Genomic DNA, 27,874 nt, shown 5'->3' on the forward strand with positions numbered 1-27,874 from the left:
GGATTTGTGTACTAAACCCTGGCCTTTGAAGTGTATATCTACCTCACCTCAGGACAGTGGTAGGCAAACTCATTAGTCAACAGAGCCAAATATCAACAGTACAACGATTGAAATTTCTTTTGAGCCCTGGCCAGTGTGGCTCAGTGGATAGAGCGTCGGCCTGCGGACTGGGGGGTCCCGGGTTCGATTCCGGTCAAGGGCATGTACCTTGGTTGCGGGCACATCCCCAGTAGGGGGTGTGCAGGAGGCAGCTAATTGATGTTTCTCTCTCATCGATGTTTCTAGCTCTCTATCCCTCTCCCTTCCTCTCTGTAAAACATCAATAAAATATATTTAAAAAAAAAAAAAAAAAGAAATTTCTTTTGAGAGCCAATTTTTTTAAACTTAAACTTCTTCTAACGCCACGTTTTCAAAATAGACTCGCCCAGGCTGTGGTATTTTGTGGAAGAGCCACACTCAAGGGGCCAAAGAGCCGCATGTGGCTCTCGAGCCACAGTTTGCCGACCACGGCCTTAGGACAATTTGTGTTAATAAAAAGCAAGGGGTCCTGAGATGAGGAGAACTTAGTTCATTTAGCTAAGTCTTCTCTGACTCCCCAATATGCCTTTCAAAATTATGTTTCGTCTCTGGACTCTTATTTAATTTATGCACAGCGCCTTCTCCAGGTCCCTGAACCCTTCTAGATGCCGGATCAAGACCACCGGTGTTAGAAACATCCATCAGTTGCTTTTCGTACACACCCCGATGGGGATTGTACCTGAAACCCCCATGTGCCCTGACTAGAATCAAACCTGTAACCTTTTGGTGTATGGGTTGATATTGCAAACAACTGAGCCTCCGGGCCAGGGCCTCAATTTTTAATGTTTATTATTGTACACTGATATGAAGAGTTTGCATGTTTAACATGCATAAATACAGGATCACACTTACCCACACACATTCACACATCTTTTCCTGTGTTTTGAAAACTATGAGTTTACATCAATAACTCCAATTCCAATATAATGTCACAGGATTTTCTTCATTTCCCTTTCCTTCCTTTCTTGATTTGAAACTTCTTTTTCCCACAGTGAGAAACGTGGCTCTTATTATCCTTAATCATATTTAGGATCCCATCTAAGTTGCCATGCTTCTCTCTCTGGGATGCTTTGCCTTACCCACTTGGCTCTAGGGCTACAAGATCCAGTGTAGGGCTGCTCCTGGGTGGGCAAGCCCTCTTCACCCTCTGGGGTTTCTACAGCCTTCTTCCCTGCCCCTGACACCCTGCTCTGCATCACCAGGTGCAGATGCTTATCTTGTTCTGCACACTTAATGCCTTTCCGACTGAATACTTGAGGAAGGGCAAAGGGGGTGAGGAAAACTAAATATATATATATATTTCAAAGAGGAAGGGAGAGAAAGAGAGAGATAGAAACATCAATGATGAGAGAGAATCATTGACTGGCTGCTTCCTGCACACCCCACACTGGGGATGAAACCTGCAACCCGCATATGTGCCCTGACCAGAATCGAACCATTATCTCCTGGTTCATAGGTCGAAGCTCAACCACTGAGCCATGCCGGCCAGGCTGAATGTGCATTTTGAATAGGCTTTGTGCCTCTTTTATTTTACTAAACTCCTTATTCACTAATACTTCAAGTTTCATAAGAGCTGGAATTATTGGATGAAATGGTTTTTTTAAGGCTTTAAAAAATATTACTAATCTACTCTCAAAAAAAGTTTACCTCAATTTACAATCTCATCAGCACTATCATTCTCTCTGTACCCTCATCAGTCAATAGATCAGTAGTATTACCATTATAGGCAAGGAGTCTCTAAACAAGTTTTCTACTCCCCCACGCTGTCCTTCCTTTGGACAAGAGAAGGGGCCCTCTTCCTTATTTATTTTGTTATTTCATCTCCGGAGGACTCCAGTCACCACCGAGTGGGAGGCATCATGGTACCAGACCCGGACAAACTCTCAGCTCGCTGTGGCAACCAGGACGCACCATCTCCTCTCCCCGTGGGTCCACCTCGGTGCCTCCGGCCAGTAGAGGGCACTGTGGAGCCCTCACCGGACTCCGCCCCACAGGGCAGCGCGCCGCGCCCCCGTGACGTGTTTCCGCGTCTTCTGCCGCGGAGGCTCGCTCGCATTGGCTGTCGGCGAGGCAAGTGGGCGGAGCCGAGTGGGCGTGTGGAAGAGGCAGTGGCCCGGGGGCGGGAGCGAGGCATCCCCCTTCCCCGCCCCTCCCCCGCCCTGCAGTGTCTCCCGGGGACCGCTGCGCGGAGCGACTGGGAGCGCGGCGACCGAGGCAGCTGCACTTTCTCGGGCGGCGGTGGGAGCGGGGCTCGATTTCGCGCGCTGCGGAGCCTCGAGCCCGAGGCACCGGCTGACTGAGGGAGAGGGAGGGAATCCTGGGCTGCCGGACTGCGTCTGCTGGGAAACTCTTGGGTTCCCTGCGCGTGGAGCCCAGCCCCGGGCGAGTAGGGCGGGGGGTCCCACGAGACCTCCACCGCCCCTAGGCGCTAACGGGACCCCGCGGGGCGCGCCGTCCTCGGAAGGCAGTCCCCGGCCCGCGGCCCCCCGTTGGCCCCGCGCGGCGGGCTCGGGACTTAGCAGAGGGAGGAAGCAGAGGGGCCGCTTTCCCCTCGGAGTTGGAAGCGCCTTTCCCAGGTTCAAAATGCCCAAGAAGAAGCCGACGCCCATCCAGCTGAACCCGGCCCCGGACGGCTCCGCGGTTAACGGGACCAGCTCGGCGGAGTAAGTAGGGGTGGGCGGCGAGCGCGGGCCGGAGCGGGGAGGCCCCCGCGGGGGTGCCGGAGCCGAGTCGGGCGTGCGCCGCGCGCTGGGCTCCGCTCGAGTTCGTCACGTACGTCTCGGGCGGGCGGGCGGGCGGGCGCGGAGAGGTCCCGGCCGCCGAGATATCGGTGACTAAGCACTGATTGTGCTCCTGACTCAGACCAGTCAGTGGACCCAGCGAGTCTGGGTTTTTACCCGCTTCCCGACCCTTTCGGTCATTCCAGGCCACAAGGAAAAAAAAAAAAAAAAAGCCGCAAAAAACTGGTTCTTCCACTGCCCCTCCCCAGCTGTTTTCTAAGTGCGATCCTCTGGGATTCTGTGGCCTGAAGGGGACACAGGTCAGGGAAAGAATTAAGATCGCATCTACTGGAGAGCGGCTCAACATGTGGATTGGAGTTGGGATCAACTAGCAGCATTCTCACCTCGGTGCCTGACACCTGTGGGCCGGGACTGCCGCCCGCTGCCTGGCCAGCGGGGGCGTGTGTACACGGACATCCAGGTGGCTCTTCCACTGCCGACTTTGGGGGCTCCTTGCCCTGGCCCTTCTTCCTGGAAACTACCAGGTCTTATAAGGAGCGGCTTTCCTCTTAATCTGACTCCATCCATCCATCCACCCACCCACCCATCCATCCACCCACCCATCAAATCTGATGAAATTGTTTCATGGGGGTTTCTGAGCTCTCACATTTCTTTTGGGTTTTGGGTAAGGGACAAAAAGGACTGTGAGGGAGAGAGACCCTCCGAAGAAATAACCGGGAAAGATTTGACTCTTAATCTTTTACCTAAACACTGAAGACTTTAGGAAACTAACTAGCTGATGACATGGATAGAGTGGGCCTGGACCTCCTGTCCTTTGGTGATTTCTGTAGCCTTCCTCTCTCTGGATTTTAATATTCCAGGGACCTGTTGGCTTGGTGAATGTTCCCCTCTGTAATGATCATAAGGCCATTGCTGAACCTGTAGTGTGAGCTCAGACAGGTTCCTCACACCTGCTCCCAACAAACCCTCTTCAATACTGTAGTGTCTGTTTTACATGTTATGGACTTGTACATTCCTTCCGTTTTAGTTGACAGAATTTTATCCCCTTAAAATAGACCGAAAACCCCCAAGAGGAGGAGATTCCTTAGTAACGACACTGTTTTCAGGTCAAATTTTTGACCTTTTGTTTTGACCACAGTGGATTCTGGCTGAATGCGGTGGCCTGGTCATCCTGCTCCTGTTTGAATTGGAGGAAGGTACTAAGTGGAATTACCTGTGGTCATTCAGTTGTTAATTGTAACACCACAGCTGTCTTCTTGGAAAGGGGGGAAATTTCATTAACAGCAAACAGTACAGGAGGGAAAAGAAGAAAGTACTCGAGTTGGTGGCAGAAAAATTTGGGTGGGACTGGGAGATTCTAAATAGTGGTTAAGAGGTTGGACTCTGAAGTCAGGCTAAGTTTGAAGCTTGGCTCTGTTACTTGTGGTTTTTGTGACTTGGGACAAATCTTTTAATCTCTCTCGGGCTTAGACTTAGTTGTGTGTGTGTGTGTGTGTGTGTTGTTGTTTTTTCCATCTGCAAAAAATGGGCCTAATGATAGAACTGACTTAGGATAGTTATGAAGATTAAATAAGTTAATACATAGTAAGTCTCCCATAAATGTTAGCTCTTGGTGCCTTTGTTACTGGGTAAATGTTGAAAAGGCTGAAGGAAACTGGAAGGTAATTTTCATTCCTGGTGGATAGGTATTAAGGTACCTTTGCTTCTGGGTAAATGAAACTCCCTTGCTTAGTTTTTTTTTTGTGCCATATGCATCTACCTCCGTAACACATTGCTGTGTTACAATAGGAGGCATCTTTATGTAGGCTGCCTGAGACAAACAGGGCCTGTCCCACTACAAACAGGAGGAAAGCTGTATACCTCTTCATCTTTCACCTTCGAGAGTGTTTCTCAAGCAAAGCTACAGTTCTCACCTGGCTGGTGTGGTTCAGTGGTTGAGCATCCACCTGTGAACCAGGAGGTCATGGTTCGATTTCTGCTCAGGGCACTTGCTGGGGTTGTGGGCCCTATCCCCAGGGGTGGGGGGCATGCAGGAGGCAGCTGATCAGTGATTTTCTCTCATCATTAATGTTTCTACCCTCTCCCTTCTCTGAAATCAATAAAGATATATTTTAAAAAAAAAGCTACTGTTCTCATGATTTCTTTGATTAGACCAGGTTACAGTTCTGAGCATTATCATACAACAAGCATGTCAAACTCGCGGCCTGCAGGCCACTTGCGGCCCACAGTGAATATTTTTGCGGCCCAGCCAATATAACGGTGTGTAAGAAACATTTTGATAAAAATTTCGTAACTTAATTTTTACAATATCCTGTTATATATAATTATTAATAACGAACTACAACGTTCGCTATTGACTGATTACTATAATGGTGTTGCATTCATTTCCCTTATGTGCCTTACGTGCAGGCACACCATTTCTCTCCACTAATACAAGCAGCGAATATTTTAGCAGCTGATGGCCACGTCATTAGTCTTGTACTGACTTGTTTGGTGTGTGCAACAGGAAATATTTTGCTTTCGGAGAACAAGAAAAATAGGTTTACTTGCGTTACACTTATTAACTTGTGCAGTTATTCGGTGTCTGGTAAGTTAATGTTCAAGAAAAAATATTAATTTTTATTAAAATGTTCTATTATTTTATGCTAACAATTACTCATTTATTTCAGCCCTTTGTATTCAGCATGTCTCTATCAAAATAAACCTACGTTTCTATGAAAATTGAAGCTTTTGTTTTTTTGTGTGGCCCACATAAACTTAACCCTTGTTTATTTGGCCTGTGTCAGCCTTTGAGTTTGACATGCTTTTCACACAACGTAAACTAAGAAGAAAAAGCCCTACTGAGAGTAAAGGACTCTTGGTACTAAATTGGCAAGGTTGGTTCTCCTCTGTGGCTCCCTGGCACCTTGAGATTTACCTCTAATGTAGCACTTAAGCTCATTCAGATGGAGCTGGGTTATATGGGACCTGATGTTATGCAAGTTCGGGGAGGTCCTTGAAGAAAATAAGTGCGAAAATACTTACTTTGCAAGTTTTGCAGAAACATGGTCATATTGCAAGGATGCTAAGTGTTAGAATGAAATACATTGGAAATAAGATCATATTCCCCTGGTTTAAAATGCTTTTCATGGTCCTGTTGCAGTTAGAATAAAATCCAAACTTCTTATATTGGGCTATGAGAATAGGAGTGATCTACCCACTGTGCCCCCACCCCCATCTCTTTAATCACATTTCCTGCTGCTTTTTTCTTCCTCCATCTAGTTCTCTTTCACTTCCTCCGTAGGATGGTCCATACTCCCTGCAGGCCCTTGCACATGCTGTTCCTTTTCCTGGACTGACTCATCCCTTCCTCTTCCCAAGCTAGGAAGGAAGCAACCTTCACCTCTCTCAAATCTTTCCATAGAGATGTTCACACACCATCTAATTTAAAGTAGATCCCTCTTTCTCATGTTACTTTTTTTTTTTTAATCCTCACCCAAGGATATTTTTCCATTGATTTTGAGAGAGAGTGGAAGAGAGGAAAGACAGAAATATTGATGTGGGAGAAACACATCGGTTGGTTGCCTTCTGCACGTGCCCGACCAGGGCCTGGGACAGGGAGGAGCCTGCAACTGAGGTACGTGCCCTTGATCCGAATCGAACCCAGGACCCTTCAGTCCTCAGGCCGATGCTCTATCCACTGAGGCAAACCGGCTAGGGCTTACCTCATTTTTAGATGACACTCATTCACTTTCTATAATTTTTTACTAGGGTATTTAAAATATCTCTCTTCTGTACACCATAAACTATAAGCATAGCGCTGCCATTTTTTTATTTACTCCTCTGTAAGTAGTACCTAGAATACAGTACCTGGCACATAATAACTGCACCAGTGTTTATTGAGTGAATCAGTGAGTGAATGAAGTTCCTAATATTTGTACAATGTGTTTAACAAACCTTTTTATACCTATTCATTATTTATTTTCCCTTTTACTTTCATTTCCCCATCCCCATCTTCTTTCACAGGCACCATTCACCCATTCTAGGGTATTTAATATGTGGTCTTATAATTCCACCCATTATGTATATACTAGAGGCCTGGTGCATGAAATTCATGCACGGGTGGGGTCCTTAGGCCTGGCTGGCAATCAGGGCTGATCATGTTCCCCGCCTCCTCCTTCCCTCACCACCCGCATCTGCCACCACCCATCCCCAGTTCCCCATCCAAGCCCGGGGCCCCGGCCCTGATTGAGGATCGGGACCTGCTGGCTGGCGGGGAGGGGCCAACCACCACGATGGCAGGCAGGTGGCAGGCCGATCGGGGCCTGCTGGCCAGGGGGAAGAATGGGGGGAGGTACCCAGGAAGTTGGCTGCTGGCCCCAAGGAGGGAGGCAGCCCTTGGCCCCGCTGGGAAAGGGACTGCATCCACCGCCACCCACCCCCGGTTCCCTGTCCCAGCCTGGGGGTCTGGCCCTGATCAGGCGATTGGGGCCTGCTGGCCAGAGGGCCAGGGGGCAGGGGCCGGCTGGGAGGTTGTCTGGCAGGCCCCATTGGTGATCAGGGCCTGCAGGCTGGGGGCAGTTCCTGCATTGAGTGTCTGCCCCCTGGTGGTTAGTGCATGTCATAGCGACCAGTTCTAGTTCCGTTGTAACTCGCTTAGGCTTTTATATATATAGATGTACTGTTGGGAGGTAGATATGTGTTTTGTGTGTTTCTATGCTTAGAGTATAGCTGAATGCTATTGTGCTACTATTCAGTCTTAAAAAGAAGGAAGTCCTGTTATTTGCAACAATGTGGATAACCTGGAGGACATTATGCTAGCGAAATAAGCCAGACATAGAAAGAAAAATACTGCATGTTATCACTTATATATGGAATCTAAACAAGTGGAATGCACAGATGTAGAGAGTAGAAAGGTGGTTATCAGGAGTGGAGAGGTGGGGGAAATGGAGAGATGTTGGTCAAAGGGTACACAGGTGCAGTTATGTGGAATAAATAAGTCTAGAGATCTAATGTACAGCATGATGACTATAGTTAATACTGTATTGACTACTGGAAATTTGCTATGAGTGGACTTTAAGTGTTCTTACCACATTTAAAAAAACGGTAACTATTGCCTGACCAGTGGGGCTCAGTGATTGAGCGTCGACCCATGAACCAGTAGGTCATGGTTCGATTCTGGGTCAGGGTACATGCCTGGGTTGCCGACTCCATCCCCAATAGGGGGTGTGCAGGAGGCAGCCAATCCATGATTCTCTTTCATCATTGATGTTTCTCCCTCTCCCTTCCTTTCTCTGAAATCAATAAAAACCTGTTTTTTTTAAAAATGGTAACTGTGAGGAGATGGATATGTTAATTAATTTGATTGTGGTAATCATTTCACTGTATATGCATATATCAAATCATCATGTTGTACACTTTAAATATTCATTTTTTAATATAATACTTTTATTTTTTAAAATATATTTTTATTGATTTCAGAGAGGAAGGAAGAGGGAGAGAAATATAGAAACATCCATGATGAGAGAGAATCATGGATTGGCTGCCTCCTGCAAGTCCCCCACTGGGGATCGAGCCCACAATCCAGGCATGTGCCCTTGACTGGAATCGAACCTGGGACCTTTCAGTTTGCAGGCTGACCGACGCTCTATCCACCGAGCCAAATGAGCTAGGGCTAAATATATTCATTTTTATTGTACTGTAACTCTGCATTAGTCGGGATAGACTAGGTTATATTGAGGTAACACCACAAAAGTCTTAACTAATTTAACACACTTGCAGATCAATGGGAAGCTCTGTTGAACAGATTTCTTCAGGGACTAGACTGATATGCTTATGTGAGAAGGGAATCTTGTGAACCACATTTTGGCTCTTAAGTTTCTACCCACAAGTGATACATATCACTTTTGCCACCATTTCATTGGTCAAAGCATATCACATGGCCACACTGATCTTCAGGTGGGGGCCTTATAAGAGAGCAAGAATATGTGAACAGACCAGATTTTTTTTATTATTATTGTTATTTTATATATATTTTTAATCTTTGTTGTTCAGATTATTACAATTGTTCCTCTTTTTTTCCCCCCCATAGCTCCCCTCCACCCGGTTCCCACCCCACCCTCTGCTCTTATCCCCCAACCTCACTGTCCTCATCCATAGGTGTACGATTTTTGTCCAGTCACTTCCCGCACCCCCCACAGCCCTTTCTCCCCAAGAATTGTCAATCCACTCCCTTTCTATGCCCCTGACTCTATTATATTCACCAGTTTATTCTGTTCATCAGATTTTTAAAAAAATATATATTTTATTGATTTTTTACAGAGAGGAAAGGAGAGGGATAGAGAGTTAGAAACATCGATGAGAGAGAAACATCGATCAGTTGCCTCCTGCACACCCCCCACTGGGGATGTGCCCGCAACCAAGGTACATGCCCTTGACCGGAATCGAACCTGGGACCCTTGAGTCCGCAGGCCGAAGCTCTATCCACTGAGCTAAACCAGTTTCGGCTGTTCATCAGATTTTTAATTCACTTGATTTTTAGATTCACTTGTTGCTAGATATGTATTTGTTGTTCATAATTTTTATCTTTACCTTTTTCTTCTTCCTCTTCTTAAAGAAATACCTTTCAGCATTTCATATAATACTGGTTTGGCGGTGATGAACTCCTTTAGCTTTTTCTTATCTGTGAAGCTCTTTATCTAACCTTCAATTCTGAATGATAGCTTTGCTGGGTAGAGTAATCTTGGTTGTAGGTTCTTGCTATTCATCACTTTGAATATTTCTTGCCACTCCCTTCTGGCCTGCATAGTTTCTGTTGAGAAATCAGCTGACAATCGTATGGGTGCTCCCTTATAGGTAACTGTTTTTCTCTTGCTGCGTTTAAGATTCTCTCTTTGTCTTTTGCCCTTGGCATTTTAATTATGATGTGTCTTGGTGTGGTCCTCTTTGGATTCCTCTTGTTTGGGGTTCTCTGCACTTCCTGGACTTGTAAGTCTATTTCTTTCACCAGGTGGGGGAAGTTTTCTGTCATTATTTCTTCAAATAGGTTTTCAGTATCTTGTTCTCTCTCTTCTTCTGGCACCCCCATAATTCGGATTTTGGTACACTTGAAGTTGTCCCAGAGGCTCCTTACACTATCTTCATATTTTTGGAATTTTTTTTCTTTTTGCTCTTCTGGTTTGGTGTTTTTTGCTTCCTCATATTTCAAATCTTTGACTTGATTCTTGGGATCCTCTAGTCTACTGTTGAACCTCTGTATATTATTCTTTATTTCAGTCAGTGTGTGCTTAATTTCTGAGTGCTCCTTTTCCATTTTGTTGCCATTCTCACTAAAATCCTTGAAGGTCTCACTAAGTTCCTTGGAGGTTTGTAGAAGATTCTTGAGTAACCTTATAACTGTGGTTTTGAACTCTATATCTAGTAGTTTGCTTTCTTCCATTTCTTTCATTTGTGACACGTTTCTTTGTCTCCGCATTTTGGCTGCTTCCCTGTGCTTGTTTCTATGTATTGGGTAGCTGCTAAGTCTCCTTGGTTGATAGAGTGGCCTTGTGTAGTAGGTGTCCTATAGGGCCCAGTGGCTCAGCCTCCCCAATCACCTGAGGTGGACACTCTTGGTGCACCACTTTGTGGTCTGTGTGCGCAGTCTTGTTGTAGTTGAGCCTTGATTGCTTTTGGTATCACTGGGAGGAATTGACCTCCAGGCCAATTGGCTGTGAGGACAAACTGTGTCTATAATGGAAGAGCTGCTGTGCAGGAGACACCCCTATGGGGCAGGACTTGCTTCAGTGGGGCTTTGGTGCTCACTGAGTCTGCCCCTTGAGTGTGTCACATAGGATGTGAAGAGTTGTAATCTGGTATGATCTCACACTGACCACTGGGTACACTGGCTCTTGGATCTCCAAGGAGGTGCAAAGTCAGCCACTGCCTGGGGCTACCCACCAGGAGCTATAGAGAGATCTGCAGCTTCCTCCTCTTTGTATGGGTTTGGAAGTGCCCAGGCTAGGCCCAGCTGTGAAGCAAGGCAGGCTGGTGCTGGTGAAGCCTTGGGCCTTCTTTTGATAGGTTTGGCGCTCCCTGACCCAGCTGCAGTTTTTTTTGACAGGTTTTAGGCTGAGAAAGGATAGGCCATTCATACACAAAAGCCACTGTGCACAGCTTGGGTGGGGTTGTAAATTTGGTGGGGCAGGGTCTCAGGGAATCTCCAGGGTGGAGCAAACAGCAATGGCTGCCATTCAGCCCTGCACTGGGGAGGTCCCAGCACAGGAACAATGACAGTTGTGAGCACCTCCTTCTGGAAGAAAGCTGCTCCCACGTTCCTGCCCTGATGCCAGATAGTCCAGTTTCTCCCTGTATATGTCTGGGTCCCCCAGAGTCTTGCCTGGCACTGGAGCTCAGAGCAAGAGGGAGCTTGTATCTCCCTCCCGATTAAAAAAGCGGCACACCCAGGTGCCAGCCTGTTCTGCGACTCCGCACCTCCGCACCTCCTACCAGTATCAATGTGCTTTCTTCTTTACCTCTCTAGTTGTAGTACTTCCACTCAGCCAGCTTTCCCGCAGTTCTGGATGATAGTTGTTCTGTATTTTAGTTGTAATTTTGATATGGTTGTGGGAGGCAGCAAGTACAGGTATTTACCTATGCCACCTACTTGGTTCTCTTTATTGTATTTTTAATCCTCTCCTGAGGACATGCTTAGAGGAAAAGAGAAACATCGACGTAAGAAACATTGATTGGTTGCCCTCCGTATGTTCCCTGACTGGGAATTGAACCTGCAACCCAGGTATGTGCCCTGCTTGGGAATCAAATCAGCAACCTTTCCATGCACAGGATGGTACTCAACCAACTGAGCCACTCTGGCCAAGGCATCCTTTGTTCTTAATACCAAATTGCAAATGTTGATAAATCATCTAGATTTCGACATTTAACATGCTGTCCATCCTTTAAAATCTAACCCAGTCCTGCATCTAAAGAAGCCTTGAGACTTGACTTCCTATTTACAGCAAATACAGGGACAGAGGAACAAGTTAAATGACACCAAGAGGAAACAATCAGACAAATCCAGGATGTGGAACATTCTCCAAGACAACTGATCCAGTCTATTTAAAAAGTCAATGTCATAGGAAAAAAGGGGTAGGTGGGGGATGGCTAGTGGTGCTGTTCTGGAATAAGAAAGAGACTAAGGAACATGCCAACTAAATGGAATGCATGAATCTCAGTTGGGTACTGAGTCAAAAAATGAAACAGCTATAAAATGCATTCTTGGGTCAATTGGGGAAATTTGAATAGAGACTTGTTTTTTTTAGACATAATAGTAGTAGTATGATTATGTAGCAGAGTGTTGTGGCTCATAGATGATGCATGAAACTTATTTTGAAATGGTTCAGCAAAAAATACACATGCACACATAGTGGAAAAAACAAATGGGGCAAATGTTCACAATTGTTTAGTTGGTTAATTTATGAGTTTCGCTGTTTTTGTCTTTCCATTTTTCTGTATGTTTGGAAAAATTAATAATACATATTTTTAAAGTACCCAAAGAACAAAATTCATCCTAAGTCTTATGCTCTTTGTATTTTTATTAACAACAACAAAAAAATTTTTAAAAATTGATTTCAGAGAAGGAAAGGGAGAGAGAGAGAGAAACATCAATGATGAGAGAGAATCATTGATTGGCTGCCTCCAGCATGCCCCCTTCTGGTGATCATGCCCACAACCTGGGCATTTGCCCTGATGGAACTGCGACCTCCCAGAGGTCGATGCTCAACCACTTGAGCCACCGTGACTTGGCCCTTATGCCCCTTTTAATGTTAACTCGCATTTCTCTCCTTTTGAACTATTTGTGTAATATCACATTAAATGCAATATCATTTTTAATCATAACGCTTTCTTGATTATTAGGGACCATACCATTTTGGACCCCTGAATCTTATAACACTGTTGATACCAATTAAAATTTTGGTTGAGTGGACAAAATTAAAATAATGTTTAAGCAAACAAACACAGAACTTCTTGCTAGCTTTAGTCTATATGAATTGATAGTTATTTCCAGCATATCCACAGGAAGCACAGGTCAAGCAATAGTGAATCTTTCTGACACGTTGAGAAAACAAATCCAGAGAACCCACAGGCTGGGAAGAGGAGGTGAGCCTAAGAAGAAAACTTAGCGTTTTGTTTCTGTTGTTTCCTTGCAGAAGCTGCCAATTTTGAAAAATCGTCCTTGATTCTGACTGACACTTGATTGTGGTTTTACTTTATGTCCTGTGTCCTGGTTCTGTTGCCTGAAAGCCCCGGAGACTGTTTGGAGGCTAACAATCCTGTTTGCAAAGTTAACACCTCCCACAATGAATGGCGTTTTGTTTTAAAGTAGCAGGTGTTCTCTAAATTCTGGTGCAAGGCTGACTCCTAAAAATGCTAATCCTGCCTCCAATTTCTTTGGTGTAGATCCCATGGGCATCGTGCTTTGATGTCAGCAAGGGAGTCAGTTTAAGAAGAAGTTACATGGGAGTTGAACAAAAAGTGTACAAGGATAGAGTGACCTCTTTTTCCCCTCACTCCTTCTTTGAACATTTGCCTGCTTAAGCACAACTTTCAAAAAACTTGAATGTATAAATACCTTTTAAAGAAAGAACCTACAGACATTAAGTTTTCCAGTTTAATTTGGTTTTTCCATTACATACATATTTAGGTAGTTGTGATCAGTTGATGAGTCCCCCCCACTCCATTTTTACACAGGGACATAATCCTCATACTTGTTTATTTTTGGCTGAAGAGTAGTATTTGATAGGGTCTGGCTTCGCAAATGACACTTTGTTAATTATTTTGGTGGCTTTCAGATTTTATTAATATCAATATTGTTTATTGATATTCTTCTAAATGTTCTGAACCAATTTATTTTGTTCTGCTTTAGTTTACTTCATACACAGAATCAGAGGCAATGAACCAAGTTACCGCTGTTGATACACATTAATAGAATATGTTCCAAAAAAAGATAGGACCAAAATTGACAATGTAATTTCAACTGTTTCCTCAAGATTCAGGAAGTGTTTTGTGTGTTTTTTTAAGTTTAGTGGTTTTTGATAGTTTAGTAGGCAGTACAAGGACTCCTTTAAAGGTCAGTCTGCTTTACGTTAATGGTTAGCCAGACTATTTTTGAAATGGGATTATTTTTCTGTATTTCGTCAATTCATTTTCATATGTTTTGACGGATTACTGAATGTAATTCACTATGCTGGAAACTGTAGGTAGGTGAGTAAGGCTGTCTTTGCCTCCAAAGATCTTAAAATCTCATCTAGGAGGAAGAGGTTGCCAGGGGCACAAGAAGGAAACAAATGGCTGCAGAATAAGAAAAGTGCCCTAAGAGAAGAGGTACAAAGAAAGTACTGTTGGAGCTCATTGAGAGGAGGAAGACTCACATCCAGTGGAAGAGATTAGGAGAGCCTTGGAGGAGATGACATTTGAGCGGGGTCTTGAAGGATGGCTAGGATTTCCATGGGGTTGGGGGTGGGGGAAGCAGGAAGAGAGAGAAGGATGAGCCACTTGACACAAGTGGGAAAGCTTGGGATGGGTGGAGGAGCCGGCAAGTAGTTTAGTGTGACTGGTGCATCAGTGCAGGTCACAGGAGATGAAGCTGGAGAGGTAGGTGGGACGGATTTTTGGTGCTAGCTGGACATTTTAAAAAGTCATGTGCAAACTTTTCTTCCCCTGTTTTTTAAAATATGTCTGAATAGTTTTTATATGCTTTGTATTTTATTTTTTCTTAGTTCATGTCTTTTATTAACCCATACACAATTGCTTGTCTTCTGACTTTGAAGCAATAAGTCAGTGTGCTTTGTATTTTAAAGTTTTATAAATTATGTGGTTACTACATTGCCCTGTTGTAATGTTTTCCTTTTATGTTGTATTGCTTCAGAAAAAATAACATTTATTTTTCTCTTCAAAAGCATTCCTTTCTTATGGTATAGCTTCCTTTTCTTTATTTAGGCATCTGTTATCTCTTCATAACTAGCAGGATTATGTGGCTTCATTTTCTTCCAGCTTTTTCTCTCCCTTATATGGTTAACTTTTTGTCCCATGTGGAATTAATGAATTAATGTATTTGACATGAGGTATGGGGTCTAAGTTAATTTTTCTCCACAGTGAGTTCTAGTATCTTACTGGAGTTGATGAAATATGATTTATTTATCCATCTGTTATATTTTCAGTTTACCTTTATTTGGTCTTTGTGGTAATTTGTTCTATTTGTAAAATTTCCTTTTAACTCACTCTTACAGTTTTGAGGGTCTTTTTTATACTTTTTTAACTTGGTAAGGTTAAAGAAAACTAAATTTTCATGGTATACTTTTTATTTAATAGTGTTTCCTGTGATGGCGTTATAGTTTCTTCTGAAATATTCTCTTGTGTCCTGAGTTAATATATTTCAGATACTTAACATTTTGATGCTGTTGTGATTGAACCTTTTAAAATTTGTATTTCCATCTTAACTATGGTTTGATTTGTATGAATTGTTTTGTGGCTTTGTTAAATATACTTATTATATCTAGTAATATTTTGATTGAATATATGTGCATTTCTAGACTTACTAGTGTCATCTGCAAAACACAAATTTTCCCTCTCAACACCTTTTATATTTTATAGCCATCTCATCTTTCATTGCTCTCATTAGCAGTGCTTGTGTAACACTAGTAAGCATGATGAAGCTTCCCAAGAACCTTCTGGCCCAGGGACTTTTCTACTCTTTCCAAGGAGCCATGAAAACAGGAAGCAGCGGCCCAGCTTCAGAGAAGTAGAGCCCGTTAGGACTGGATGGGACCTTATAGATTCTCTAGCCCAGGGCCTTCGTTTGTGAGACTAGGAATCCCTTCTTACAGTGGGGAAGGAACTTCCAGGCAGGTCACGCAGCTGGAGTGGAAAGAGGTGGCTGAGTTTTCATTCCCACTCATTTTCTTATAGTGTATATATTATTGCATGTTTTCCTTTGGTTTGAAAAATTTTCAAGTTTTTACTCAACCCTGAATTTTGGTAACTTTATCCAATATCCTAAAAAAGTTTTTAAAAACCTCTTTTCAAATAATAATCTGAAGCTCTGGAGAAGATACCTCTCTATATTACCATTCTCCTAGGTGTTTGAGGGAAAAGGGAAATAAGGAAATGGGGGAAGGAAAGGGTATTTTAGCCCAAGATCCTTAGTAAGAGGGCCTATTTTTAAGCTTCATAATGTCAGTTTTAAAAGCAGTGGTTTTCAAAATAACCACAGACAAAAGTCCCTTAAAATGAATGCCTTTCTGGAATTGACCTATTTTGAGTTTAACTGTTACCAGGAAAGGTTCAGAATCTTTTGAATGCTGTTAAGTGCATTAACTTTTAGACAAAGTGGAACAATTGAGTTGAGTGAATGAGCCACTTGGGTTCTAGATTCAGATTAAATCTTGAAATTTTGGATGATGTAAGAAGGCATGACTAGCCAATCATATTGTTGTATTCACAGGTTTGTCTGGATCCAGCTTATGGTTCCTTCTTTATTGAGTTATATACAGGTTAGTTTTAAATAATTAAATGAGGCCTTCATTATATTTGAGAGTCCAGAGTCAAAATTATTTGTCTTATTTGATCCGTTCAGTAACTGATCCTTCAAGAATGTCTTTATTGGGGGAGGCCTTAGGAGTTAGCATGAATCCAAGCTAACTGTAAACCCTTGTCTAATGGCTTACTCAAATCCAGATTGAAATCCAGTTAAAATGCCAGCCTGTGTTTCAGCGCACCTCTCCCCTGGCCCCTCTTCTCCATCCCCTCTCCTCCAGTCTGAGGAATAGGGAGGAAACAAGAGAGCAGCTTAACATTCTAACAGTTATTAATAGTAGATAATTATCCTGCTTACCTTAGTCATTTGTGTTCATTTGTGTAAACTTGGTCATTTAAATCATGTAAAAGTTCCATTTACCAAAGGACAGACCAGTGGGATATTTGGAACAGGCCCTTAACACATTATATTAATTTAAAGATTTGCAACACTTTTATTATTTTACTGGGACACTCTAAAACAGTTTCCTTGTTTTATTTTGGTAACTAAATTAATGCTGGATTAGACATAAATGTAGTTTGCAGCATGTCTATTTCTGAGTATACTGAACAATTGCATCAAAAAAAAAAAGTCATAAGCTTTTATAAATTTTAAAAAGGCCATAAAATATTTATTAGGGGAAGTCAAAGAGAGAGTTGGTGAGGAAAGTACCGGAAACCAGCAACAGGTGCTTTAGTTTCATTGAACAAAGTTTCAGCTTGATATGCAATCACAGGGAGGAGTTTTGTGAATTCCTGAATGCTGGTGTGAGCTGGAGGGGACACAGGATAAGCGGAAATCAGCAGTTCCGGAGGCACAGAGGATTTGAGTTACAGAGAGCTCGCCCATAGCTGAGGACCTGGAATAATTCCTGAGCAAATTGCATTCTTGAAAGACAATGGCTGCATCTGTAGGACCACAGCCTTTAATATGTAGGGTAAGCCTGGCCAGTGTTGCTCAGTGGTTGAGCATTGATCCATGAACCAGAAGTCACGGTTCAATTCCCTGGGTTGTGGGCTCGATCCCCAATTGGGGGAGGGTGTGTGTGTGTGTGTGCAGGAGGCACCCGATCCATGATCCTCATCGTTGATGTTTCCATCCCTCTCCCTTCCTCTCTGAAATCAATAAAACATGTAAAAAATATGTAGGGTAATAATTAAGTATGGGTCCTAGCTCAGGAAGGAACAGTAGGATGAAGTCAGAAGACACGAAACTTTTATCCCTGAAGGACATCATAACTGGAAAAATAACTATTATTTAAGGTTTATCTGGTCTATTTACATCCATTATCTTGAATTTGCTCTAAAATTCTGCAAGAAAGGTCATAATATTCTATTGTACAAAGAAGGAAAATGAAGTTAAGTATTTGTACAAGGTTATACAAGTAGTAAGTGGTGGAACTAAGTTTAGAACCCGGGTCTGTCCTACTCTAACACCCAGGCTTTTCCCACACACCCTCCAAAGATTGCATAAAATGCTAGACGTCTTTTTAGAGCTTCACTCTCCCAAACTGTAGCCACTAGCCATATGTAGCTATTTAAGTTTAAATTAATTAAAATTAAACACAGTTTAAAAATCAGTTCCTAAGTTGCACTAGGTGACCCATGTGGCTAGTAGCTACTGTATTGGAGAGCACAGATTAGAACATTTCCATCATTGCAGAAAATTCTGTTAGTGCCTAGAGGTTATACAGTTTTACCGTTTTATTAATTTATTTGATTTTTGTTTCTTTATTTTGTGAAGGAGAAAATGATGGACAAAGGCAGGAAGTAACTTGTTCATTGTCATACATCGAATTAATCCGGGCCTCTGGACTGGTGGCTTTTCCATTGCTCCACACTCTCCCTTAAAGAAAAAATAACAAAATGGAGATAATGCAGAAGGAGTGACTCCCTGCTCTCACAGCTTTGCCTGGCCTTCAAATTAGGTTCTTCCCAAAGTACAGCCCTGTGTTTTTCTAAGTTCAAAGGGCATGCCTAGATTGGGTTTCCCTGGGGAAATGAAAGATGTTTGTTGGAAAGAAATTCCACGCTTAATATGTGAAACAACACATTGATTCCTCTGGTTCTCTTTCTGCCTTCCTACCAAGCACTTTGTAATTGAACTTGCAGCTGCTAACCATTTGTCTTCCAAACGAGAAGACAACTTCAAAACAGGTCAAATGACAGAGGTATGTATACTTTGAATGCAAGCAGCTGCTTGTTATTGGCATTTGTGTTGAGGTCAGATAGATTTAGATTATGACTAAAATTACAATAGATGTCTAACTTGTGTGTTAAGAGGATAAAGATGTATTAACATTGATTTAACTGATATTTAGTATATACCTTATATATACCAGGCACTGGGCTGAGAGATGGGTGAAAAGGACTTTTGCTGAAAATTGAAAAAGATGCCAATGTTAATGGGTGAATTGAATGCATTTTAAAATCTTGTCTGAATTTTGTTAGCATTTGCCATCCACATATTTTCCTATTTAGTAAAAGCTGCAGTTTTCATCATAGCTTTGAAGTAAAGTGAAGAATCATGTGCAAATGTCCTTTGAGTAGATGCTATTAAAGACATTTAAATTATACACTCCAGTGTCTAAATGACAGTCTAAAGTATATGTGTGTGCATTTGGGTGATGGGCATGTGGGAACAAAAAGACATTGTGCTGGGGTAATATTTTTAGGAAGACTAAATGTGATGTTTGATTTCATTATAATAGACTCATGGTTTTAGAAAGTTGTCTTTCAGAAACTGAGTAATTAAAGTTTTGGGTTTTTTTCCTAAAGAAATGTTAAAGTCACATGCATGAATATGCTCAGAGAGATTAAAAACAGAGAAATTAGAATGATGGCAGGGTGTCCAGGAAAGTGCCTCTGTTCCCTGCGAGCACAAAGGCAGGGGTGGAGAGGACTTCAAAGATGGTGGGGACAGCTGGAAGGGATCTGAAGGAGCTCTGACCTCTATCTGGTCTTTCTGAGATTCTGTAGTAGTGGGGTGGGGCCGAGCACCCAGATGAAACCATGTGTTGTTTTGTAGAGTAGGGTCTAATTTCTAGGAAGTTGGATATAGGCTATGAGAGTTTTGGAGTGAACAGGCCAAATGCAGGATTATCGAGGACATACTGTTCACGTCTCAGAGTGGTACTTGTTTTGGGTATTAACAGTGCGGTGAAGAGCCCAGCTTCCTGATCAGATTTTGAATGAATGTTTTTGCCTCCCCAAGTGTTTCATTTGAATCCAGAGACTATCCTCTCTTCCAAAGGGATCTGAGAGTCTGCAGGCTTCAGAATTTTCAAGCTGCAGTGCTTTTGAATAACAGTGCTTTGTGTAGAGGAAAAGTGAGCGATCTGAGCTGCTTCCCGGGTGCAACTGTTCACTCACCACATGGCTACTCTGTGCCTGCTGCTTCTCTGCAAAGTGGTGGTAATGGCAATGCCTTGCTACCATTCGCGGTTTATACAGCGAACTCCACATGATCATATAGGTCACCACTGGGCACACATTCAAGCTCCAAGATATTAAGTAGATTAAATTTTATTGTTGAAAGGGATCTTGGAGATCTTTGTTGCTATCCTATGTTTTGGCAGAGAAAAGAACCCAGGGCTGCAAAGAAGGGTTAGGGGAAGGTGGCCTCATTACACAGCAGGCTCTATTTTGAATTGTGAGTGTGACTTGTGAGGAAACATAGCCTGAGACAGTGTGGCATAGCGGAAAGGCTTTGGAGTCAGCAGACTTGGGTTTGTTTCTTGACCCTTTCTCTTACAGTCTGAGTTATCTATGCAAATTCTTTCAGATCCTTGGGTCTATTTCCACATTTATAAAATGGGCATAATAACACCTGCCCAGTAGAAAGGATTCATAGACACTGTGTAAACTGCTTTTTATGATTAAAAGGACTAATAGTAAGGGCCCGGACCAGATTCCCAGCCTAGAGTGCCTCATTCTCTATCCGGTAAGAAGAAGAGAAAATTCTCACTTCCCAAAGAACTTCCAATGATGGGGCTTTTCGCCTGTTCTTTATCTACACAGACATAGAATGGAGACAATGCCAGCCGTACTTGCAATTTTGGGGGATGTGCAGGAAGCAAAAGAATTATTTTCAGTGAACAGGAGGCTGCAAATTCAGCTTTCTCCGAGTTTAAAGAGGATTTCCTGGGTGGTGGTGGTGGTGGTGGTGGTGGTGGTAGTGGTGGTGGTGGTGGTGGTGGTGATGGTGATGGTGGTGATGGTGGGTGTGTGTGTGTGTGTGTGTGTGAAGGAATAGGGAGAAGTGGTCACTGACATAAAGGGAAGGTAACAACACTCTCTCTTCCTGTGGCTCTAGCCAGATGTTGGAAGTCAGGTCTAGGTAGATCTTGGATTCAACTTCTCCATGGTTCATCCACACCTCTTTCCCAGTGGGCTCTGGCCTCTGCTCAGACTGTGTTTTCTCCTGCGATTCCCTCCTCCACTCTCAGTGCATGTTGAAATCCTAATCTTACATCAGAACTCAACTTGTAAGTCACGACTTCTGTAAATCATCACAGACCTCTCCTCCCCATTCCAGGCAGTGGTCATCTGCTCCGCCTTTAAGAGCTCTCTGTACATATCCTACTTAAGTTGTTTGTGTGACTCTGTCTAGTTGGGCTGGACTTGGGAAAGTCTGGAGCTGGGTCTTATTCATCATTATCTTCAGTGCATAGCATGTTCCTTGACATCTAGTTTGGTAAAATTTTGTTGAATGACTAACCAAGCCTTGAGATGGCAGTAAAGGCAGAGGGCAGAAGATGCTCGGCTCCCAAGATCAAGGCTCTGCTAATCCCTGCAAAGGCTTTGACTTTATTGATGGTTGATTATTTTCAGTTTATAGTATCTTGGCACAAGAGGGTCACAGTGTTGGTGGTAATCATAGTATTTGTTTTGCAAGGCTCTGTACACTGTTCATTGTTTTTACATCCATTTACTTCCTAATTCAACAACATGAGGCATGCGGGATATGTGTTATTTCTACTCCGTAGGTAAGAAACTGATTCTGGTTAAGAGCCTTATGCAAGTCATACAGACAGCTAAGAGTGCCTGTAGACTCTATACTGCCCTTTCAGCCAACAGCTCCTACTAGTGCAGAGGAGAAACTGGCAGTGGCATTCTGTGGTGTTCCCTCAGCCCCATGCCTGGCACAGAAGAAGGCTCAGGGAATGTTTGGAGCCGGAAGGATTGACGAGCCTTTTTTGCATGCTGAGCTGAATACTTATCCTCAACAAATGCTGGGCTCCTTGATAGATATGTGACATCGTGGCTGAATATACATGGCACCTGTGGCTTTTCACACTTTCCCCCCACGCCTCTCCAGGGACTTGATAGGACAGATGGCCAGAGACATAGGATTCTCAGCTCTGCATCCTTTCTGCAAATCACATTGGGGGAAAAGTTAAGTTTGTGCAGTAACACAATTTCAGTAACACGGTTTCATAGTGCTGGTAGTTGTTTAACACTCTGGATAAATCACACTTCAGCAGAACTCTTTTGGGAACAGTTTAATTTTACTGTAGGTGGCTGTGATTCCCACCCACCAGTCCTCCTATAACCCTCCCTCTTCCCAATAAATCTAGGCTGATAAGGTGAATGTAGCACTAAGCCAGGCTATTGGACCCAGGATAGCATTACAATATGTTAATCATCATTTTCACCACCAACATCTTTCATTATTTCTGCCCTGAGTATCCTTAAATGCTAGGGATAGATCTTTATAGTTCAACCTGCTGGAAGTATGAAGAGATTAAGACCCGGAGAGGCTAGGCGTTTTACTCAGTGTTAAATGGCTGCTGAAGGCCTGGATTGAGGTCCAGGGCCCCGACTTTCTAGCGAGGCTCCTGTTTTCTGCCCTGCCCTACTGCCTGCTTTTGGATCTGTCTTACCAAAAAGGTAGAATTTAATGTGTGCAGTTTAAAATGAATAAAGGTGACCAGTTCTTTGTTTGTTTTATTCAGTTGTTCATTGTTAAAGGCCACCAGCAGCTTTTCTGTTAACCCTCACAGTCTCTCTTTGACATATCTATCATAATAAAAGCGTGGACGGGGCCGCGGCAGAGGTGGCAGAGGCTTCTCCCCCGCTCCCCCCCTCCGGCTGTGGCTGCGGGTGTGGCGGGGGGTGGGGGAAGGGGGCCGGCGCCAACGCGCTTGCACAAATTTCATGCATCGGGCCTCTAGTCTTTAATAAGGGCCATTAAAGTCTTGACATGTTTCTGTACAGTCAGCTGCAGCCTAGGGGTAACCGTGTGTGAATTTGATAAGATTAACTCCTAGGTAAAAAAGAAATGGAAGTATAATAAGTATATGTACAGGGAGAGAACAGTATTGTTATTTTTTTTTCTTAACAGTGTACCTTTGGATATAAAAATCATCAGATTTTGATGTTTCAAAAAAGGCAGGTGTCCAGACTGCTATAGATTATTAAAATGTAACAATAGGTCCAAGTTTGAAGTTTGAAAAAAACAATACTTCTCATTTGTCTTAGAAACTTCAGTGTTCTATGTTCTCTAGCTAATGGACTTGGGGAGGCTTGGGAACTAAGCAAGTGGGGTGCCATGAATGGTCTCTGGCTCTCTCCTGTTGGGGGTGGGCGTACTCTTCGTTCAGGTATAAACTTTTGGGAGGGACACACATGCCTGGCCAGCCAGAGGGGCATGATTGACCTGCACTAGGGTGATATCTGTAACAAGAAGTCCAGTTGTAACACAGCAGATGATAATTCTTTGCACAGGATCTCACAGATAATAGGTGGTCAGTGTTTACTGACTTCTTGAATTAAAAAAAAAATCTTTTCTTTCTTGATTACAAAGATTTCAAGTCTCTTTAATTAAGGGGGGGGGGGAGTGAATTATGCCCTGCTCCTCTTCTAGTACCATGACCAATTCCCCCACAGACACAAACTCTGTTCTGGATCTTAGTGTTATAGGAATGGTCTGTGGAGGCAGACAGCTGTGGTTGGAGTCCTGGCTTCACCCCTAAACAAATTGTGTCAATAGGACTGGTTATTTAACTTCTCTCACACCCAGCTTCCTCATTAGTAAATTAGAGGGTGATAATACCTAACTTGTAGGGTTGTTTTGAGAATTAAAGGTCTTTCAAATAACACCTAAATCACTCATGCAAGTTCCCACCTGAATAAAGAATACGCCCACCCCCAATAGAAGAGAGCCAGAGATCATTCATGGCACCCCAGTAAGCATTCAATAAAATGTTACCTACGACTATTTATGTTTCATTTGGGGTTTCTCCTTCAAGTTTGTTAACAGTGTTTGGGAGTGTAGTTCTTAATGTTTTTTTTTGACTGATTAAGCAAAAGCTGGACTCCTTGGAGCCCCAGATGGGACTAAGAGATGTGGCTTCTACTGACTCTGTTGTAGATAAATTGCTTAATTCAATGCCTGGCATGAAGGCAGTCGGGAGTATTATCAGGTCAAGTAGAGAGAATCTAGTTACTAGACTGTATAAGTATGGTGGGTAGGGTGTCATAAATATACTAGTGGTCCAGGGTAGTGATTTTCAACTTTTTTTTTTTTATCTCATGGCACACATAAACAAATTACTAAAATTCTGTGGCATGCCAAAATATATATTTTTTGCTGATCTGACAAAAAAAAAAAAAAAAAAAGGGTGCTCCAAAGTGACTTTTAAAAAAATCAGGTTCTGCCCTGCCTGGCATAGCTCAGTGGTTAGTGTTGGCCTGCAAATTAAAGAGTCACAGGTTTGATTCCCAGTCAAAGGCATGCACCTGAGTTATCCCTAGTCCCAGTTGGGGCTGGTGCAGGAGGCAACCAGTTGATGTGTCTCTCTCACTTTGCTGTTTCTCTTTCTTTCTCCCCCTCCCTCCCTCCCTTCCACTCTCTCTAAAAATCAGTGGAAAAAATATCCTTAGGTGAGGATTAACAAAACAAGAAAATCTGGTGCCTATACTTGTATATAAGGATTTTTGGTACCAAAAATTAACGAATCAGATGCAACCTTATTATGCAACATGATCAATAAGATACAGCTCTAAAAATATGGCCTATATATTTATGGTTCACAACAGGGCATTCACACCAGATGGCTATTGTTTTGGCTGTTTGTTTGTTTTTTTGACAATCTAAGGGAAAAGAGGTTAGTGGCCCTGACTAAGTAGTCAGATATTGCATGTTTTAAAAATTCTTGCAACCCACCAGCTGAAAATCGCTGGTCTAGGGGCATGAAGGTGTTAAAGCTTCTCAGAATAGCCCAAGCAGCTCCTAGGAAATAGCTTTAGAGGCAGGATGTGGCAAACCAGTGCGAAAATGAGAGCCCTTCTCCTTTGGAAGAAGAGGAAGTGGGTGGGGAGAAGTGAAGAGGAAGAGCTTGGTGGACAGATCTTTTTATCTGCTGCTGTAAGAACGTGTATTCCTTTTGAATGCCAGGCAGAGCATGTAGAATTTTGACCCAAAGTGACCAAGGTCCAATGGATGCTTAATAATGCTGGTTTTGCAGTTTTCTTGTTTTTTTCTCTACAGCTCAAGTTTAATAAACTCATTTAATATGCTTAATATGCAGTGGAATATTGTTTTGGTAGCTTTTGTTTGTAATCTTGATAATTAGTATATTCTTTAATGCTCTTTGAGGACGCACAGTTAATGTGAGGTGTCATCCACAATCACACTCTTTTGTAACCAAGAATAAGTTAGAAGAAAGGCTTTTTTTTTTTGAGAAAAGTGTCTCTTCAGTGTGTGTACCTGTTTTCCTGTTTTAGAACATATTCTCATCCATTCTCTGACCAGGTGTTCATAACAGTCCTTTGTGATACAGGACAAGAGTCTGCTTCTATTTATTTATTTACTTTCCCAGTATTTCAAAGACAGTTTTTGCTTTATTTATACCTCTCCCCCTGCTTTTGTGGGATGATCTCAACAAATTTCAGAAGAATCGAGAAGACTAATTTCTACATCATCTGGAGTAATTAATTCCAGTGGTTGGAGTTAATCATGATGAGGTAATTCATGAAGTACACAGTAGAAAAAAAGCAATTGATGAGACTTCATCTGCAGTGGGATTTTTTTAGAGGCATTCTTCTGGCAATGCCTTTCAAAGTTAAACGTGGGCTTTAATGGTGGGAAAAATTGTTTGTGAGGTTATCAGGTATGGTTTCAATTATGTGCAAGTGGCCCTATATATATTTTTGCAGATAGGATATAGGCTTAATAAGTGTATAACATGGGAGACTTAATGACTGTATCAGACCTCAACTCCATCGTTTTTTTTAATGCATAAACTATAATATATTTACAAAAATCCATTAGTAAAATAGCATATTATGGAAAATTAATAACATTATAAAAATTAACAGGAACATATTGAATATAAAAATGACAATTTGGGAAGAAGTGCACTTCCATTTAATGCACTTCTTGATTTAACTGATGAGGGATGTTCAAGGTAAGATGATCAGTTATCAGCAGAACTCCTGACTTCAGGTTCAGGGTTATTTCTTTGGACCAGGTAGTGAGAGGTTAATTATCCAAAAGGTACCTGGGCTTCCAAGGATCTGGAAAGCTGAGCTCAGCAGTTTTTACACTTCAGATTTCTATACACTCTTTGTCTCAAGGAAGGCAGTATTTCCTGAGTTGTACACCTCTTGACTCCATCCCTATGAAGGTTCCAAATTGGAATTTGTTCACTTATCCCAATGTCTGCATTGCATAAGCACATTTTAGGTGATTTGACCCCAAAACTTCATGCTTAAATTGCAGCCCAGTCAAATTGTGATATCTAGCATGTATTTTAGGTGTTTAAATATAGGGGTGGGAAAAAGTAGCTTTGTAGTTGTGAGCATGTGAAACATTGAGTTTATTTTTGTATTATTATTGTATTGTTTTCCATGTGAACAATTGTAAACCTACTTTTGCCCACCAGTATATTAAAACAAATATTTTTATGGCATTTTTTAGAAGCTAAGATGTCAGGCTGCTCTTTGCTGAGCCTTAACCCTCCTGAGGCATTCTAGGCTGGTGTGCTATGGCCATCTTTTGTTTGTTTATTTGTTTTACTTAAGATTTTAATTTATTTTTTATTAAGATATAATTGACATATAACACTGTGTGAGTTCAAGGTGTATGATGTGTTGATTTGACACTTCTTTCTGTTAATCCTCACATGAGGATATTTTTTTCCATTGCTTTTCAGAGAGAGTAGAAAGGAGGGAAGGAAAGAGAGGAGAGAAAGAGAAACATCAATGTGAGAGAGGCACATCAATTGGTTGCCTCCCGCATGCACCCTGACATGGGGTCAGGGAGCAAACCCAAAATCCAGGTACATGCCCTTGACTGGGAATCGAATCCTTGACCCTTCTGTGTGCCCACTGATGCTCTGACCACTGAGAAACACTGGCCAAGGCTGATTTGACACATTTATGTACTGCAGCAGGATTATTGCCATAGCATTAGCTAACACCTCTATCATGTTGCATAATTACCATTTTTCTTTTGTGGTGAGAACATTTAAGACTCAGTCTCTTAGCAACTTTGAAGTATATAATTCAGTGTCATTGACTATAATCACTATGCTGTGCATTAGATCTCCAGAGCCTATCAATATTCTAACTGCAAATTTGTACCCTTTGATCAACATCTCATCAAAACCTAATTTCTTGGCATGGTGTACTGTGTCCTTCATAGTGTAGCCCAGCTTACCCACCAGCCTCAACTGGACTCTCTTCTGGATGCATCTATTTATTCTCTTGCCAGTTGGAACAGCTTGTAACTTTCAGTACCTTTTTGTTCATCCTGAGGCCCAAGCCGGGGTGCTTTTTTCTCTGCTGCAAAAAGTGATATCCTTCAGGTCTAAACTTGGGCATTACATATTCTGACTTTTACTTTCCCTTCCTCATCTTAGATGGAATTGGAGTCTTTTTTTTTCTGTTCCCATAGCTCATTGTGCCAACCTCTCTTTCAGCATTATGATCTGTCTTACTCTGCAGTTGTTGCTGTACTCGATAGTATCCTTCCCTGTTTTTCTCTTTCTCATCTCTGTCTGTCTCCCTATCTATTAAACGCACCTAAACTGAGATTGCCTGGTGAGGGCAGGGACCTCATCTTTCTCATCTGCACCTTCCTAGCCTCTAGCATAGATAGTGCCTCTCACACAGTGGATGCTCCATCATAAATCTGCATTGCATTTCCACAGCTGTAGGCATAAATGGGTGTAAGCCAGATGTCTGCTCAAGTTCCCTATCTCTTGTCCTCTTCTAGTTTGGAGCAGTTTTAGAGGTTTACATTCTCATGGTTACTTCTGCTTCTGTGGGACTCACGTTTCCCTTTCTGGGTTTTTTTCTTCTTTTATGCTCTGTGTTGAACCAGCTTGGAATTTGGCCCCCTTTCCCTGGTTTCCACAAAACAACAGTAAGAACAAAATATACACAAAGCTATTTGTGTGCATGGCAGATTGGATTTAAAGTCTGGGGTGGGGAGAATTATTATAGCAATAAAGACAACTTAAAATCTAGTGTTAGATATTTTCGGTCTTAAATGACCTTTGCCACTCTGCCATGCT

General features: G+C 42.5%; 1 protein-coding gene across 1 annotated transcript in view; it reads left to right on the forward strand.

The window, feature by feature from the left end:
- The first annotated feature begins 2,230 nt into the window (after positions 1-2,230).
- The window catches only part of MAP2K1 (mitogen-activated protein kinase kinase 1), a 72,727-nt gene continuing 47,083 nt past the window's right edge, over positions 2,231-27,874 (forward strand). The window contains exon 1 of the mRNA XM_079768448.1: positions 2,231-2,741. Within this exon, the coding sequence (XP_079624574.1) occupies positions 2,662-2,741 (80 nt within the window). The 5' untranslated portion in view covers positions 2,231-2,661. The remainder of the gene's footprint in view (positions 2,742-27,874) is intronic.

This window comes from Cnephaeus nilssonii, assembly GCF_951640355.1.
Source record: "Cnephaeus nilssonii genome assembly, chromosome: 4".
Taxonomy (NCBI): Eukaryota; Metazoa; Chordata; class Mammalia; order Chiroptera; family Vespertilionidae; genus Cnephaeus; species Cnephaeus nilssonii.